Source organism: Pseudopipra pipra, chromosome 3 (assembly GCF_036250125.1).
Source record: "Pseudopipra pipra isolate bDixPip1 chromosome 3, bDixPip1.hap1, whole genome shotgun sequence".
Classification (NCBI taxonomy): Eukaryota; Metazoa; Chordata; class Aves; order Passeriformes; family Pipridae; genus Pseudopipra; species Pseudopipra pipra.
Genome location: NC_087551.1, coordinates 23995155 through 24013085, shown reverse-complemented (window position 1 = coordinate 24013085; position 17931 = coordinate 23995155). Strand labels below are relative to the sequence as shown.

The 17931-nt window shown below is 39.3% G+C and overlaps 1 protein-coding gene across 2 annotated transcripts in view; it reads right to left on the bottom strand.

Moving 5' to 3' along the window:
* Positions 1-10717: 10717 nt before the first annotated feature.
* Positions 10718-17931, bottom strand: part of UBR2 (ubiquitin protein ligase E3 component n-recognin 2) — a 57519-nt gene continuing 50305 nt past the window's right edge. Inside the window, exons 42-47 of one of the 2 annotated variants that reach the window (XM_064648332.1) lie at positions 16254-16362; positions 15951-16007; positions 14384-14461; positions 13945-14115; positions 13147-13248; positions 10718-12364 (exon numbers count right to left, since the gene is read on the bottom strand). In XM_064648332.1, coding sequence (XP_064504402.1) covers positions 12223-12364; positions 13147-13248; positions 13945-14115; positions 14384-14461; positions 15951-16007; positions 16254-16362 — 659 coding nt within the window. In that variant the 3' untranslated portion in view covers positions 10718-12222. The remainder of the gene's footprint in view (positions 12365-13146; positions 13249-13944; positions 14116-14383; positions 14462-15950; positions 16008-16253; positions 16363-17931) is intronic. The other variant, XM_064648331.1, reaches the window with a different exon arrangement.

The window sequence follows — 17931 nt, the reverse complement described above, 5'->3', positions numbered from 1 at the left end:
CGTGCTATGAGCATGTGCCAGTTACTGTTACTCTGGACATTTTACAGAGTATGTAACCTCATCGCTTGCTCCAGAATATTCAAGCCCAACTATTTTTAAGGCAAGAAAAGAAAAGAAACCCAAAACCAAAAAGGCCCCTTGGAACTCACACTTTAAATGTTTTTCAAGGTCCTAGAAAATGGATACCATTGATCCACAAGTACATCAAGCCTCAAACTTTCAGGCCAGGGAAAACTAAGTTTAAATCAATCCTCAGTGTGCAAATTTTGCAAATTTTACTTTTCTATCGGTGATAGGGTACCTGCCATTATATTTTTTAAATCAATGGGAAGGCACATTTTGAGTCTGCATCTCTCTAAACATACTCTCATAGCTGGAGGATCCTGTTCTCATTATACCATGTTGGAATAAAGCATGGAAAGGGTTTGCTGTGGTGCACAGCCTCTAGTAAGGCAACAGAGCATCATCATGAGTTTTTCTTCAGCTGCCAGATAACTTCAGCTAAAGGGAAAGAAACCCAAGAGAACAATCCCCAGTCATGCACAAATTATTGCAGACACCTCAGTCCCTCTGCTGCAAGCCAGGCACCATGCTTATTTTTACTCTGGATGGGAAAACCCTCTACTGCTCCAAGGTGTACCTCAGAGAGGTTTCTCAGTGGGTCCCTTCCATCTGACTGGTGGCTGGTCTTCAAAGTAAGCCATGTTTGCAGCTGCCTAATCATCGCACAGCCCATTGGTTTTTGTTCTTAATCACTTGTGCACTTGCCCCAGCAGTGCTCAGCTTCTCTGGCTTTTCTTCAAACTCCTTGTAGGATGGACAGACCAGTTCAAGGCAGGACAGGTAAGGACATGTCTGAACATCAAGCCATAGTTTCTATCTCAGTGGCCAGGCTGTTTCAGGCCATCTGCATGCAAGGTTTGATTTTGACAGGTATTTGTGGTGTCCTTTCACTTTTTCAAAGCTGGCCAAAGCTTTAAACTTATGATGACGAATTTAGTTACAATAAATTAAAGTCACTCTCTTATTTTGTGCATAAGACTGTCTAGAGCATGGGCACCGACAAAAAGCCAATTTGCTACTCACCACAGCCTATCATCTCTTGTTTTGCTGAGGGACACTCTGCATGGGAGAACCGTACGAACCAGAGCAACTCCTCCCTTCTCAGTCAGACGTTGCTATGGCCGGCTGCCCCTCCCAGCCGGGCCATTAGAGAAGAGCAGGACTGTGGATGGCACACGATGTGGCCCACATGTATCAGAGAAGAGCTTTTCAGAGGAGTCACGTGTGGATAGGAGCTGCGTTACAAGGATTAATTACAGTTTTTCCTTGTGAGACTTCAGCGTGCTGTGATCTATTCCAGTTATTTGACTAGACATCTGATTTTTCAAAGAGATCTAGATTTATTGCTGCCCTAGAAATCTGGTTTAGGCCATTAATTTAGACAGGACTCCCCAGTTATTTGTGGTCTATATTTTTTTCAGTTTGCTGCTACAGCAACATAACAAATTGTCAAATTATTCTTTCGACACCGCATTGAGAAGCTAGTTCCCAGAGCAATGGTATTAGTCAGGTAAAGAGACCATCTGAGACAGGTTTATGAAGAACAGTACTGGAACCAGGGAAAAAACAGTGTATATGCTAATTCTGTCTAAAATAAAGCCTCCTGGTTGGTGGAGATCTTTGTAACATGATTACCACAAGACTGTAATACGACTGCTTTGTAAAATATATCATGTAATATATCACTCATCCAATCTTACATATACTTTCTTGTGACACTGCAAATGCTGTTCTAGATAAAGATATTTCTGCTGACTGCAAATGTAAATTTAGGTATTAAAATTGTATGGCAAGTAAAGATCTCTTTAAAGAAAATGTTTAAATATATACAGTTTAATACAGATTTCTCTAATTTGCATTACTACTGCCTTTTTCCTTCTGAATTCATTTTTTGGACCTGTTTTATGTGTTCCTGTGGGTGGGAAGGTTTTCCCTACCTCCATGTAATGCTCTAAGTGAAAGCAAACCTTCCTCTTTTCATGTACCCAGCTAAGGTCAGGATGTGCAAATGGACTCCTAAATCACCTGCCTCTTACTAGAAACAAATTTGCTGTACTATTTGAATAGCATCCTTTTGCAGTACATAGGAATTAAAACATCTTCACAGCCATGGAGATGGTCTCCTGGTCATGCTCCACCAGTGAAACCACTGACATCCTCAGGATCTTTGACAATCAGCTAAGCAGGGTTTATAGCCTCTTCCCCCCACCCCCCGCCATTTAAATCAAACTTGCAATGAACATTCAAAAGAACACATTGTTCTTATTTTAAATTTAAGTCTAAAGCTCCCACAGTCAAATCTGCCTGCAGCAATCCGACGACTTCCAGAGCCATGCCCTGATTTTCAAACTAATAAACTTCAGAAGGATGTGAGCTTAATTCATGCAAACCAGGCCACTTCTTTTTAGGTACCTCCATATGGATTACCAGCTTAAATCCAAGTACACAGATCTGAGAGCCAGCCCAAGGCCTTGAAGTGTCAACTCCTAAGAAACATCACTTTTTAAAGAAATGACAAAAAGTACACTATTTTACTGGTGACATTTATTTGAAGGGACACAGAACATTGACTAAAGTGCTTTAAAGGAGGAAATATAAACAGCTTCCTTAAAGCTATTAGTTCTTAAGTAGCCTTAATACAATTGATAAGATTAGCCTCCATGCATTACATGAGCTTGGGCATTTTGTAATACCACACAAATACATGTGTGCAGCTTAGCAAAGCGCATGGGAATGCTATATCGGGCTCACAGGCACCACACGTACTTCCTAGCTAATGGCCTGGGGAGATTTTAAAGGCTGATATAAAGAAAAAAGGATCCCAGCAAAACAGTTACTTATTTACACCCGACTTGCTTGGTTTGTAAAAAACAGACAACACTTCTCGTAGCATAATCAATGGAAAATGGGGACGGATCACAAATGCTTATTAAAAAAAAAAAAAAAAAAAGAAAGAGCATTATTAGAGATTAGTTAATTAAGAGATAAGGCCAGAAAAATAGAATGGAACCATGTGATAACAGCCCCCTGTGGGGAAGACACAGGCTTAGGCAAATTTATTTCTGGCAACAGCAATGCAGCTATCTCAAATCTGAAATAATGCGTATGGGGAACTTTTTCTGAGTTATGTCAGACCTATAATGTTCAGTGACTGACTAAAACACTGAAGCAGACAAATGCTTCTCTCAAAGCAGATGCATTTGCTGTTCTCGTGGAATTTCACAGGTGTTACTGAATTTGGATCCAAAGCACATTTGTGAGGTGGGAAATGCTGGCCTGGAGCTCAGCTCTGTGGGCTCTCCATTACCTGCACCATCTTGGCAGCACCTTTCCCTGAGGAACACACCTCTGTTTTGCAGTCCTCCCCTCACATGTGGTGCCAGACAAAGGGCTGAGTAGGACTCCCACTTCCCACCCCACCAGCTCCTCCCAAAGCACACAGAACTAGTAGAACTAGCCTTGCCTGATTAACCTGTTTCTAGTAAAAAGGATAGTCCATAAACATGAAACAACTACTAAGCTCATGATGAACTGCATTTCCATGGTTTGTTCTCAAACCTTTCCAGAGCAAAGGGCAGTGTGGGAATCAGAGGGACCAGTCAAAGAGCAAAACAAGGACCAAAGGGCAGGTCTGCAGCCTGCCTTCGGACTGATGCACACCAGGCAACCAAACCTCCAGGCATTGTACGGCACATTCCCGGGCAGGAGGGTCAAGCATCGCAAATCAGAAATGGGGAGACTTGGGCATGTGAAACGTGATAAGGCACAACTGCAGCTCGAGGGGCGATGAAAGGAGGAGACCAAAGCACTAAGTCTGAGGCACACAATTCCACAGACTGACCGTCTTGTTAACAGGGTGAAAATGAAGTTTAATTCTTGAAAAAAGCCCCATAGAAGTCACTTTGAAATATGTGACAATACAGAATTTAACAGCTGCATCCAAGAACCACTGTCCCTCCCAGCTGTGTGTGCCTCAGGCACTGTCAGTATACACAAGCTGGAAGGAGACGCTCACTGCATTCATCAGCCCCTAAACACAAATCCCCTCCTGCCTTCCTGGCTGCCCAAGTAATGTTCAGAGGGCAGCACAATTCTGCCTTAGACACTTTTTCAAATGGATGTGAGTTTTCCCATTAATACATGCATTTTCTTAAACACAAATAACAGACTAAGGTTAAAGATACAAAACAACCACAGGGGGGAAAACACAAATGAGGGCAATGTGAATTCACAAGTTCATATGAATGAATCTTGCATTAATTACATAAATTAATCAAGAGTAGAAGTAAAATTGATTCTGTAATGTTGCTGTAGGCATATTTTAAGTAAATTATGACAGCATTTCTTGTTTTCATCCCAGAAATTTAAATGTAATAGAACCTAAAATTCAAAATTTTTCTCTATTTGTCTAGTTGTTTTTTTTTTTAGAGTACTTTAGATTATTCTTGAGATTAGGTAACGTTAAAAATGGATTAAGTGCATTTCAGGAAGCATTTTGTTCAGGAAAAAACTCGCAGTGGTATGTCTAGATTACAAATAATTACTACCACAGCATATCCCTGACTCCAGTGGGATAAAACAACTTTCTGTCCCCTCCCTCGTTGCAGGTGGCACTCAACCAGGAGTGCTGCTCCCACAGGGAGACATTCCCCGTGCCACATACCCTCCTCAAATATTCCACAGCTAGGCCTCTGTCACTGGTGAAGGCTTACAAGTGGATTCTGAAGCTCTGGAGAGCAGGATTCAATCCCATCCTCCTTTCACTACAACCGCTGCTACTGCAGCCCTGGGAAACCACCTGCACCTCCCTCGCCATGCCTGGAACAGGGCTGCCCACCCCGAGCACCCGCTTTGCTCCAGGGCAATGAAGCCACCACACTGGCTCTTGGGTTTGCTGCCTTGGACATGACACCTTTCAACACCCTGAATAACTGTTACTGCACACCTACCCAACAATTTGAAATGCTACTCACACGGAAATGTTTAAGTGTCTCACACATGTTGGCATGAGCAGCAGTCACCCACACCCTCCCAGATGAGCACCCTGGGCTTCTGCATGCTCCAAGTGACACACGTTGCTAGCGTACAGCATTTACTACTCTGTTAAAAAAAACAACTCAAAATTCCTTATTTTCAGTTCCATCCTGTTCAAGCTGACAGCAGAGACAGAGCAGAGTTTAAAGCCTACATTACAAAGTAGTACGCAGAAAAAGAAAATACAACACGAAGTATTTTGTTTCAGAGTTCATGCTGTGTCCCAAGCTTTCAGCTACTGGACCACTTTATGAATTACCAAAACCTGACCTGGAAAGATTTATTATACACAGATGAGATGCCTGACTAGTTCAACAGCATTAAATAGATGCCCAGCAATTACTGCAGATTTTTTTTCTTCTAGTGTAGTTTCTGCCAAATTGCACATTCATTCTAAAGGACTCTGATTATAATCATTGCAAGAAAATGCAGGCTCCTTGGAGCTGTCTTTATGGGGAGCAAAAGCAAACACTACCTCTCTAATGCAGACATCTCTGGTTATAGGACACCAGTGAATGACATCAGTGAACATATTGCTGATCCCCTCACATTTGTTATTTTTATATATAATCTTTTCTCCAATTCATTAACACACTTTACCATCCTTCACATTTAGAATGCTGCAAGTACAGAAATATGTTTCACACATTGTTCTTCGAATACATGGCTGATTCCAAATCAACACCCTGGTTTTATAAGTCACTAAAACATTCCGCAGTGGTCTGCACAGATGCCATCCCTAACCCAAGCTCAGCTGTCCCACCCTGCCCGGGGCTGACTACCCAGTCTGGCTTTCCTTCCAGGATCCTACGCAAAGGACAAGCTGGAAAACTTACCACCTCCGAGCTCACGCTGTCTGAAAAGAGACTGTGAAAATATATATTCACAAACTGATGAAAAAGTAACATTTAATCATTGCTGTCATGGAGACCAAGATCAGTACTTGCCATTTCGTAGCTCCTACACCTGATGCACTGCGAAATGCCTCATACTCTCCCTCTTCTTTTTTCCTCCAAAAGAGCATTTGGCAAATCTCTCCATCAAAGGTATAAGACTTGGTCATCTACTGTTTGCATGCCAGGAGAGGGGGAAAGGTGGCAGAAGAGCAGGAAAAAATAGAGGATGAATATGCAAAAGCCTCAATATAAGAATATGCAAAGCAGTTTTTATATGCGGAACAAAGATTGGTAGAAGAAATGTGAAAACTGCTACAAATGAAGTATGAATAGAAACATACATGTGTAAAACAGCAGAAGAAATAATTGAGCAAGCCTTTAAAGAGCAGCACGTATGGATAAAGAGGGACGTGACTGCCAGCAAAGAAGTGGGAAGATGCTGAGAATTGTGTTGTTTCCACCCAGCCCAGGAAGCCTGAGCTCCAAATGGCCATGGTACAGTTGCCTTCTCAGCAGCAGACCTTTGCTACCACTTTGGTAGCAAGAGGGAGAATGTGGTGTGTGCCATTCCTCTTCACGTTGTATCAGCCAAGGCACCCCAAACCAGGAAAAGACAACAGGCAGCCTTATTTAAGATTTATGAAGGGTGAAGCAGGATACTGAGACAAAACACAGAACCACAGGTCCTGCTGAATCCCAAAGGGTACAAAAGAGGTATCCAAAAGCCAGCTTGCTATGACCAAGCAAGCAGAATGTAGGGAGGACTCAGCAGCCATTGCTCCTGTCCTCTGTAGCACACAGTCCTGGCCAGGCTGCTTGGACACACACATCTTGGTGCCTGTGGGATCAAGCGTGTGGGTGGCTACAGTGAACTTAAACAAGATGAAATCACCATGCCCTTCTATAGGGTCTCAAGCTGAAGTGAGGGGATGTTTTAGGACAAAGCTTTCACACATTATCATAAATACTCAACTACTTCTCAGGGCCAGGTGGTGAGAAGGGGCACTGAACAGCATCAAAACACTCCCAACATGATCAGATGGGTTCAGTGCACATCCAACGTGTGGTATTCACAGGGCCCTGCTTTGTAAAAACCTGAACTATTTTACTGCAGCTTATATTCCTCTATCAACCTGTAACATGTTTAACAAAGTACATATTGACTAATATAAGATGAAAAATTTTGTTTAACAAAACAAGCTCAATACTGTTGTATAAAAGTCATTCCTGAGTTAGCCCTCAGTGAGACGACTCTCCCAGAACAGAACCAGGAAACACTATTTCTCCTGACCCTTAGCCTTGGAATAAAATAGATAATGAAACCCCTTCTTCCCCTTACTGGAAAAAGCTGCTTAACTCTCTGAAAAGCACAGCTCTGCAGGACTTTTAGTCTCGCCTCTAAGAGTTTTCCAGTGGATGAGCTTCCAGAGCGTGGTTTGGGAGAAAGCACTGAGAGGTCAACAGTCTCAGCCAAGCCTGGGATCTCCAACCACCCCCCTGACATGGAGTTCTTCCCTGTCCCTGACCCAACAGTTTAAACTTCCTCGACAGTAAAACCTCAGACTGCATGAGCACTCTGGCTGGCAGCAAGGAGAGGCAGAGAGGCTCCGGCTCCCCCTGGCCATGACTCCACGCTCTGGAGCTGCCTGCGGCGTGCGCGCTCGCTGCTACTTAGTTATCCCAGGCTTACAGTGATGCCCCTCCATCCATCACCGCTGGGCCCCCAAACCAACAAATGACACTCCCAACAAGGTGAAGCTGCTTACTGGTAACTGGAAGTTATCAGCAACCGGAGATGAAAATGTGCCATCCGTGCATCCAACATGGCTTCCATCAGGCACCAAAAGATGGAGTTTTGGTTTCAGCAATACCTATTAGCAAGGTTCTTCCTGTGAGACTCTTCCCACCTTTGCATGAACACAGTCCAAAAGGAAAAGCCAACTCTTCTCTTTCCAATTCCTCAACATTTAAATCCCAAGATTAAAAAAAAAAAACATGGTAAGGAGAGACATTTCCCTAAAGACAGTTTGTCTGTAAGCTTCCCATCACTGCTAAGCAACCTTTCTCTGTGCCTGTCCCCAAGGATACACAGAAGCTGTTTCATACAGCTGAACCAGTTACCTAGAGAAAGCAGATAAATGGCAGTGTGTTAGCTGTGCACACAGAGGTGTGGCTGGCAGGCTCCCTGCCTTTCATCACTCCTTGAGCACCTGGAAGCATTCCTGCAGAAGGCATGCCTTGATAATAACTGAATCCAGTGTTGTTCTTATTAACTCTACAACCTTCTCTGTGCAGCATGCAGTAGGACTCTGGGACAATCACCGCGAGGAGCTGAGGAACTGAACAGCTAATGTAAGTAGGTGCCTCCCTACACAAGTTTTCCTTTAATACGAGTTAAGATTTGAAAAGCGCCATCTCACTCCCACTATGATGCAGGATTGACCAGGCTCATCAAAAGCCAAGCAGATTGTAATGCAAAAATACTAAGACCACAAGACCCGTAGAAACCCTACAAAGATGAATCCAGGATCTCTTGCTGTTACCAGAGGTGGCCTCCCTGTGTATATCTGTATATTTTCTATTGTAAAGCACTTTTTCTGTACAGATGTCTTACTTCAGAAAAACGATTTCAATATGTTTTCAGACAACATCCTCATAACCAATTTGGGGAGATGCAAACTAGGCAAACTGCAAAGTGGACAGAATCCTGGCTGGATTTTCAGGTTCAAAGGGTGGCAATGAACAGTTGGAAGCCAATCAGTTACAAGGGAATTCCCCACGGGCTGATATTCAAGCCAAAACTGTTCCAGACAGTCATATTTGACTTCTAAAATCAATAATCTCAACAGCAGTATGGAAATAGAGAGCCACCACTTCCTGCTGAAGGCAGTTCCTACAGAGGAGCAGAGAAGAGTCCAGGGCAGAATGGAGGCAGATTGCAAACTCAGTTGATCACAACACAACACTACTGTCAAGAGATTTGAGATGCAACTTCCCTTCTGCAATTTAATCTTTCAGAAAGGAAAACAGCTGGGATTTAATGCTAAAGGTACTTGCACAGTAGGTCAAGCATCCCACTTTCTCCTCTACACAATCAGGTCATAGGGAAAATTCTCACAATGTTGGAGCTTCTAAACAAAACACCAAGTCATTTAGTATAAAATCAAATGCACCTAACACGAGATGACAGGGCTGGAGCATGAGAGCTGGTTGGGCCTAATGTCGAATACAAAAGGACAGAAAAGGGTCTGTGAGGCTGCATGTGCCATGTCCACTGTCCCAGGGAAAGAGCTGAACTGTACAGTGCAATGAGCACGTTGAACCCTTCCAGTCCAGGTTGTTCCCAGGACTACGGTAGGAAGGCCTGAAATTTACTTGCTTAGTCATCAGCATTGAAGACCAGTTTGAGGGACATGGAAGGAAGCTGTACAGAAGCAGAGGAGAGCTGTAAATGTCAACAGTCTGAGAATCCACAAGCACTTAATCTCAGCCAACAAACTCCAGGAGACATTACAGATGAAGTGGTTAGAGAGCTGTGGGGAGCACTGGCTCTTGGCACAAGTCAGACAGCACCAGGTTTTTGTTATCTTGGTTATGTATTTCCAGCAGAGTAAGAAAGAGCCTCCTGTGGCAGACTGGGGAGAGTAAGAAGTGTTTATCTTCAAGTACGAACAGAGTAAAAAACATTACTGATGTGAACCTCAACCCTCATCCCTTTACAAAATATAAGTTACAATCCTTTAAAAAGACGATTAGACTTTTTGGTAGAGGTCAAGAAAGGTTTAGCTGACTGAAGCAAGTGACACTAATAATATAATCATCTTACATTTATAACCAGGGAATTGCAGATGTTGCACATCCAGGTATTTCTGTCAGCTTGTGATTAACAAGGTGCACACTTGAAGGAACAAGCTCAGCAAAATTCTAAAAACAACATTTAGAAAGTACCTATTGAATGCTGACATGAAAAGCACTTACTCGGTGCTTTTAGCTTTGTTTTGTATTCTGTTATGATGGTTTTATGTTTGGGAATTTTGTGTAGCTTTGCTGTTCTTTTTTTTTTCTCCCCCCAAACACATAATACATTCTAGATTGTACACATAATTCATAAATATTAAAGTTATAGCCAATTTATTACAGATATTATTTCCCTGATACTGAAACAATGTTATATATAAACATTTCTACATTAATATAAATACATGCAAAATAAATCAGAAAGTAGAAGTCTTGAGTAAAGAATGACCAAATTGCAAAAAAATCATAAATTGTGTACTTTGCAATTATTTGTGGTTGCAGTCTCCAACTCTGATCCCAGAGGGAAAAAAATATCCTTCTCGCTGTCAATATTTTGCTTTGCACAGAGAATCAATTATCAGTATCATCAATTATCTTTTTAATGTTATGCTTACAGGAAAAGAGTTTTTCAATGCAGTTACACATTATTTGAAACTGTGGCACATAGTTCAAAAAGCAAGACTCCCTGCAAAGGAATAGTAATGTCACCAAAAAAGTGGGATTTCTAAGTACCATGCACAGAAAACTGTTGATACGTCAACCAGCTTCAGTAGGGGTAACCAGAGATAAAGCATTAATATCCTTTGCTCCTGCAATTTCTGCATGTCTCTTCATAAGAAGTGACAGCAATATATAAATGATTCAATCTACAACAGGTAGTAGAGACAAAAGTAGTCTGTACTGTTTTTAAGAAAAGGAAATCCACATTCACCAAGTTTCTTTATTTCATACTTCACATCTTCACTCAATACTGTTACTGAATGTTTGAAAAATTGTCCTGTACACCATGAACATACAAAATTTATCTGAAGCATTAAATCTGTAAAAATAGGAACAATTCAGTCAGACCAAGTGTAACTGAAGACCTGGTAGACAGTAAAGGGAATTGCTTATCTGGGCAGAAGACGTAGTCAGAAATTAAGACTTAACTAAAAACCCCACAAATTATTAAGGAAACAGAACTATGTAAATTAAGATTTTACTAATTTGTCAGAAGATAGGAGAGAGAATTTTATTTTAAATCAGTAAGCATAATGTGACGTTTTAGAGACACGTTGGAGGTCTAATTACATACAACTAGAAAACTCACTGCCTTCAGGCACCCTCATATCAAGTGCAAATCTGCGCAGTTATAGAATATATTTATAAAATATACTATATGCAAACATCTTTACAGAGCTTTAAATCAAGCCAAAAGTAAATATACTTGATGGGACAACAGAAAAAGAATCAATGCAAAAATGTGGGCAGTGTGATTGTGGCCCTTCAAAGCCAGAGGAAACTATTCCTTTTGTCTGCAACAAAAAGGAGATGGGATTTGCACCTTAAAAGTTGACTGTTAACAAAAATGAAGAAAATATCCTCTGTGATTCTGCAAATTAACATAAAATTAGCTTTTGTGACTTTTATGTGTTGTTATCTTAAAATAACTTCTAAAGCACAATGTCAACCCTTGAATACCAATAACCAATCACCTAATTGAAAGTGAAAGGGTTTCCCAGCTAAATTCAAATTAAAACCCACATAATTCTAAGGAGTGCAATGCTCTGGAGAAGGCTTTAAATTATTTTACTTGTAAAGCTAGTGTTAGTTTTTTTAGTTAAAAAACAACTGGAAGCAAGAAAGCTGCAAGAGTACGAATGACAAAATCATTTTAGATACACCAAGTGAAGGAGTGAATTATCCACTGATGCAGAGAGAAACATCCATTTGCTACATTATTTGCTTCCTTACTTCATTCCATTGCATGTACACACAGCTAAGTATTAAAATGCAGAATAATAAATAAAACGGCTCAGATTACTAGCATGGGGCAAAACACAATCCATAATTGTGCTCTATCTCATTTCTGTTTCAGCAGTCTTTTTCTCTTGCAGTTTATAAGAAAAATCATAGTCAGACTTCCAAAAAGAGTCATTCTTTTTTTATCAGAAACTTAAGTTCATTTGCCCAGGTTTATAACCCAAGACATTTCTGTGAAGGAAGCACAGTGCAAATTATAGGACTAATAAAACTTGCTTACATAGAAAGAAGTTTACTTGATTAATGTTAACTGGTATCTTTATGAAATACATTGTAAAACAAAGATTAAATAACAGGTTTGAGCTTGTTGGGGTTTTTTTTCCTCAGACTTTTTTCCTTATCCCGCCTTTGAAAAGCTTACTGAATTACAAAAATCTTTAACAAAGTTCCAGTCTTCAGCAGATAACCATTATAAATGCTGCCAATCAATGCCAGCTAGTGTTTGATTTGCTTCTTGTGCATGTCCAATTTCCTCTGTGATACTGTGCTGCTGCCAGAGTTTTTGAATCTTTTTAAATCGCTCTTTGCACAGATGTAAGGGATTCCCACGTCTGAAAAGGAGATAACACTTATCAGGAATGATAAAATACTGCAGCTAAGCACAAACACTCAGGTGTGATATATTAAGTATTAGATAATACCTCTTAAAATACTAAAATATTTAGATAACCCTTTAACATCATTCTCTTATCAGAGCAAATCAACAGATATTTGGATTAGTAAACTGTGGTGCTACCTTGTCTGGTGCCCCAGCCTTACAGCTCAACAGTTCCCTCCAGCCTTTGGGAACCTCCCATAAAGCCCACAGACCTCGGAATGTATGTTTTCAGCAATCTTTCCAGGCTGAACCAGTTCACATTTTCTGATTTTGACCAGTTTCAAAAGTAGCAAGCATTAACATTATCATGTCCCCAAATTATCCTCTCATAGGAAGCAGAGACGGGAGTTAAGACAGAGAACTACCTCATTAAATAAAACAATCTCATAGTATTTTTAATTGGTATTAAATTAACACAGGTTATCCACACAAATGCACTAGATACAAGTAAAATTTTCAGCCTTAGTTTCTAGGCAACTTTACAGATGCTCAAAAGATTTAAATTTTTTACACTTCAAGACAACTGTTTATAACCTGGAAAAGGTCTTCCATTAAATATTTTGGACCTAAAAACATATGTCAGCATTAAAATGTTTGAAGATATTAGATGCAGCAGGAACATCAAAATATGTTACCTATATAATTAAAATAAAGCGGTAACATAAAAAGTGTATTTTAGAAACCAGATAGTTTCAAAATTCCTCTCTTTAAAGGATCCATTTTTTTAATATTTACCTGAGTCCCTGGTCTGTCTCTCCATAGTCATCAAGATAAGGAGGAGGATAAAAGCAGCCCTTTGTTTTCCCAGCTAAAAATAGCACCTGACATTCTCTTACCCTAGAGAAAAACCACAGAGAAGTTTTTAGGTATTGGTTTTTACATTATTAGTTTCCTATACTTGCATAAACACTGCTTTTCCAGTTCTCACCTACTTTCATTCTGTATAATCTGCATGTACAGATTTTTAACGGTACTTTTTTTTTAAACTAAAGACCTCATTCTCTTCCCGTTATAACTTCTCCATAGTGGTTAAAAACAATGTAGTTCCATGTCACATTATTTGCAGTCTGTGTAAAATACTCAACAAAACCACAGCAAGAGAAAAACCCAATTTCACTTCCCACTAATCTTTGCCAAAGTGAAAATAGACATTATCTAATCTTTTCTTGTATGCAGCAAGACAGCTAAAGTGAATTTTCACGGTTTTAACAGCAGCAGCAGCAGCAATAACAAAATCAAAGTATTTACCTTCATCATTCTGTAATACTTAAGTAGAAATAAATGCACAGACAAAACAAATTCACTTGAAAATGAAATTCAGATTTTCTATGAAATTTAACTTCAAAGAAACAGCCTTTTAACCTTATACCAAAGCATAGGAAGATAAATACACTCTAGTTTTAGGGAACCCTATTGTTAACAAAACACTACCTTTACAAACCACCCCTGCAATCACATTTACAGAACTCCTAATTTCATGACTACACACACCACCTATCCCAGCAGTATGTGTAGAGGCATTCAGCTCCTTACCTAAGGAATATGCCCACTCCAGAACCACAAGTGTACGTATGTGCAGTACAGGCTCCAACATCTTCCCCTTCTAATTCAGTCTGACAGCAATAACTCTGAGAACACAGCATGGTCCCACACACAAGGCACAATGTTGGGGCTCTGCTTTTATCACCACCTGATTTCGGACACCTTTTGTTAAGCAAAAAAACCAAACCAAAAGAAAAAGAAATTCACTGTATGTATTAACTCTAGATGGTAAAAAGATTCAAAAGTTAACAGTTGCGATTTCTACTCCACTGAAATACAGGGCAGTTTTGCTGACAAATGCTATGTGCCATTAACTTTATGATTCTCCATGCAACTTTCTGAGAGGATTAACTTTCAGGTTAGAGGTTTCCCAGTTCATTAAAAGGAGCAGAAGACTTCAGGGTCCTCTCTGTAATTGCATTCAACTTACGAGAAACTGGATGCTTGGTTAATGAGGCAGCTGTAGTCATCCGGAAGGTCTATTAATTTGTTGGATTCTCTTGCATAGCTAGAATAAAACAATCAAATCAACCACTCAAATTTCAATGAATAATACACAAGTGAATAATACACAAGTGAATTCAAACTCATTCGTGTTTTCCTGATCCATCTAAACAGCATCTGTGAATAACTAAATTTTTAAAGTTTGCCTCTTCTCTGCCATTCAGAGTGAAATGGGAACACATTAAAAAGGAACTCACAACATCTTTCAACTAAGCCACCTCCTGTTTTGTCACATTTTTTATTAATTTGACAAAAAAGAGGCAGAAAATCAGAAAAATACATGTCATATGTATACTTTCAGCAAAACCTCATTATGAGGTCACTACAGGCTTAACTAAATATTTGTTCTCCCTTATCAGTTTGCTTTGTATTTTTCTTTAGTCACTAATACTGAATGGAAAATAGTCTCTCAAGTTTAGAGAACTTGTATCTTGCAGAGAATGAAACATTCATGCAATGAAAAGGATCTATTTAATACCAAATATTTATATATTTAAAAATAACAGATACTATACACTTAATTTTAATAATCTTCAAGTCTAGGAATAATATAAATTAGACTATGAAACATAAACAGAGGTTTGTAACAGAAACAATGTACAAGAATGTGCTGAGAGGGAAAAAAATCACTATCAAGTCAGACATAATCTTGGGAAGAGCAGTTAAGAATCAGCAAAAGTAAAACATGGAAAAAATCCCAACAATTACAAGTAGCAGGAAATCAATTACACAGCCACAGTACTCTTATTGTATAAGATTCTGTTAACAGTCTGGTGTTTAACAGATGAAGTGATTAATTTTTATTTTTGTCACTTAGGCTTATTCTGTGTACAATGCTGAAAGATTAACTTTATGTATTTAGCACAGGAGATTAAAATGCAGGGATATGTTTACAATCACTGCACTGTGAACCTCACATTCATTTATAACTATCTGAATAATTGTTAACCACTATTTTTACCCAGCCTTCAGAAAGAAAAACACCCAAAATGCTTTTCTACACCCACAAAGTAGGTGTGAATAATTCAAAATAATTGCTTAGCAAGAAAAAATTTATGAAGAGTGAATTTTCTTTTTAGCAACTGACTCAGTGTTGGTTTCACTGAAGGAACTGGATTCTTTAAGAAGATAATTTAAAAACCTCTTCAATGCCTGTATTTTTAAACAAAGATTATATGTCTTAGAGCAACAGCATATATTTTGAATCAGAGGGTACAAAGTAATAGGAAATGTGAGAAGAAATTTTATGGCCTCTGATTACTGTGGGTCACTCTAAACAATGGCAAAGTTAAATATTACAGCTTTAAAATCTACTAATTTTAGCAATATTTACTTTTGTCATGAAATTCCCAAAATCTCTTTGCTTATCCCATAATATTTTCGTCAGAACTGATACTGTGTTGTTATAAACACCCTTTACAAAAAAAATTTGAAGAAAACAGCAACATTAAAGTTTTTTCCCCTGTCTCTCCTTGAAATATGTCCATTTTTACCTGATAGCTTGTCTCTTGCCTTCCAGATACCTTTTTACTTCATTGTTACTGCACCAACTACAAGAAAGAAAAAAACTGGATTTTAACTTCAATGGATGATAAAAAAAACAAGTAAGAAAAAAATCCACAATATATATATTAAATAACTCTACAACCAAAATTATTTCTTTCAAAACACTTATTTCACAAACAGTTTTCAAAATCTACAATTCGCTTCCATATATGCATTCCTGGGAGAATACTTATACTACTATCTTGTGCAGGACTCATTATATTTAAACTAAGCATAAAAACACAACTTACCTTTCTATTAAAGTGTTCAGAATCTCACTGTTTTCTTGAAAAAGGCAAGTGAGGTTGTTTGGCAAGGAAAGATAGCTACATAAGTGTTCAAACTGGTTTGCTCCATTTACTGAAAAAGAAAAAAGTGTAATTCTCATAACTATGTTTTTAAAAATGACATTAACTACAATAAATTAAATACAGCTCTAAGTAATGGAACAGCTATCCTTTTCCTTTTCTTCAAAACTGTATTCTCCAGCACCCAAAACACGGCATGAAGATTGAAAGTGTTAAAGGCACCAGACAGCTATGCTGGAAAACTGCCAGTAAAGAAAAGCACCTTTCCTAAAATTTCCTCCCTAAGCATGTTTCAAGCGTAGCCATATAAGAACCACAACTGAGAGCTGAACAGCCTTTACAACTTCATATGTCTTTGTTTCAATGTCGCCCAATAAATGGCTACTTCATGCTTCTTGTGACATGAATCAAGACAGGCGGTCAGTGACAGGCAGCATACCACAGTCTCAGGAAGAAATACAGGAATTGCAAATGCCTGCAATGCCAAACTTTACTAAAATATCGAGGACATAGCCCCAGACTGCCATAATCACACTAGTCTACTGGTTTGACTCTCCTGGCCTCTGCTCTCCCAACTTTCAGGAAAAAGCATACCAGTACCTCTTCCAGGGAACAGCCTCTTTAGCTTCTGAATAGAGGAGGGAAGAGAATTAGAATAAAAGCTGCACTCACTTCTCTCTCATGTCCAAGTAATTTCTGGTTTGCAACCCCCCAGTAAAACACCAGAGAAAAGGAATATAAGCCAGTTGTGGGATCCATGGATCCGGGAGCAGGGGAGTGGGAGAGGAACACAAAACACCCAGTGTCACGGGACACTGCCAGAACAGAACATCTCGCAGTGGTGGGAAACTGCAGGGCCATCCAGGCACTTGGGACTTGAGGATTGTAAAACAGAAATAAAGTAAAGCCTTTCTTTTTTGCTCTCTTACAACACATTCTTTAAAGACCCATAGACCTACTGTCTGGAAGTACATCTGCACTTTGTACCTTAAAGTAACCATAAACCAAAGAACTCAAGTGATCTCTACTGGTCCAGACTATGAACTTGAGAAACCTTTTTACAGAAAACAAAACCTCAGGAAAAGACGTTTCTTTCTTTTGGCCTAACTGATGAAGTATCGTGATTGTTAAACAAAAAAACAATAAAAAAATCTACAATTTACACACAACTTGTCAAGGAAACATTCTGAAAGTACCAAATCACAAACACACCCATGACGAGACAACCACCGTTCTTATGTCAGCTCAGTACCATGTATCAGACTTTGTTTTAAACATGGCAGTCCTGATGTGCTGTGAACCTACTTATTATTAACATCTTCAGATTTACATTCTGTCCCTACACATGCCATATGTGGAGGGCAGTGAAGTATGCTACTAACATCAATTATTTGGGGTGTAACATAACACAGTGTGTTTATGGAGAGATCATAGAATGGTTTGGGTTGGAAGGGACCTTAAAGACAATTTACTGCCAAGAAGAGGGACACCTTCCACTAGACCAGATGACCAAGTTGCTCAAACTCCCATCCAGCCTGGCCTTGATATTAATTATTAGCAGATGCTGATTGAATGAAATCAATGCAAGGAAACGGTGGTCTCATTTGAAAATAGTAATCTA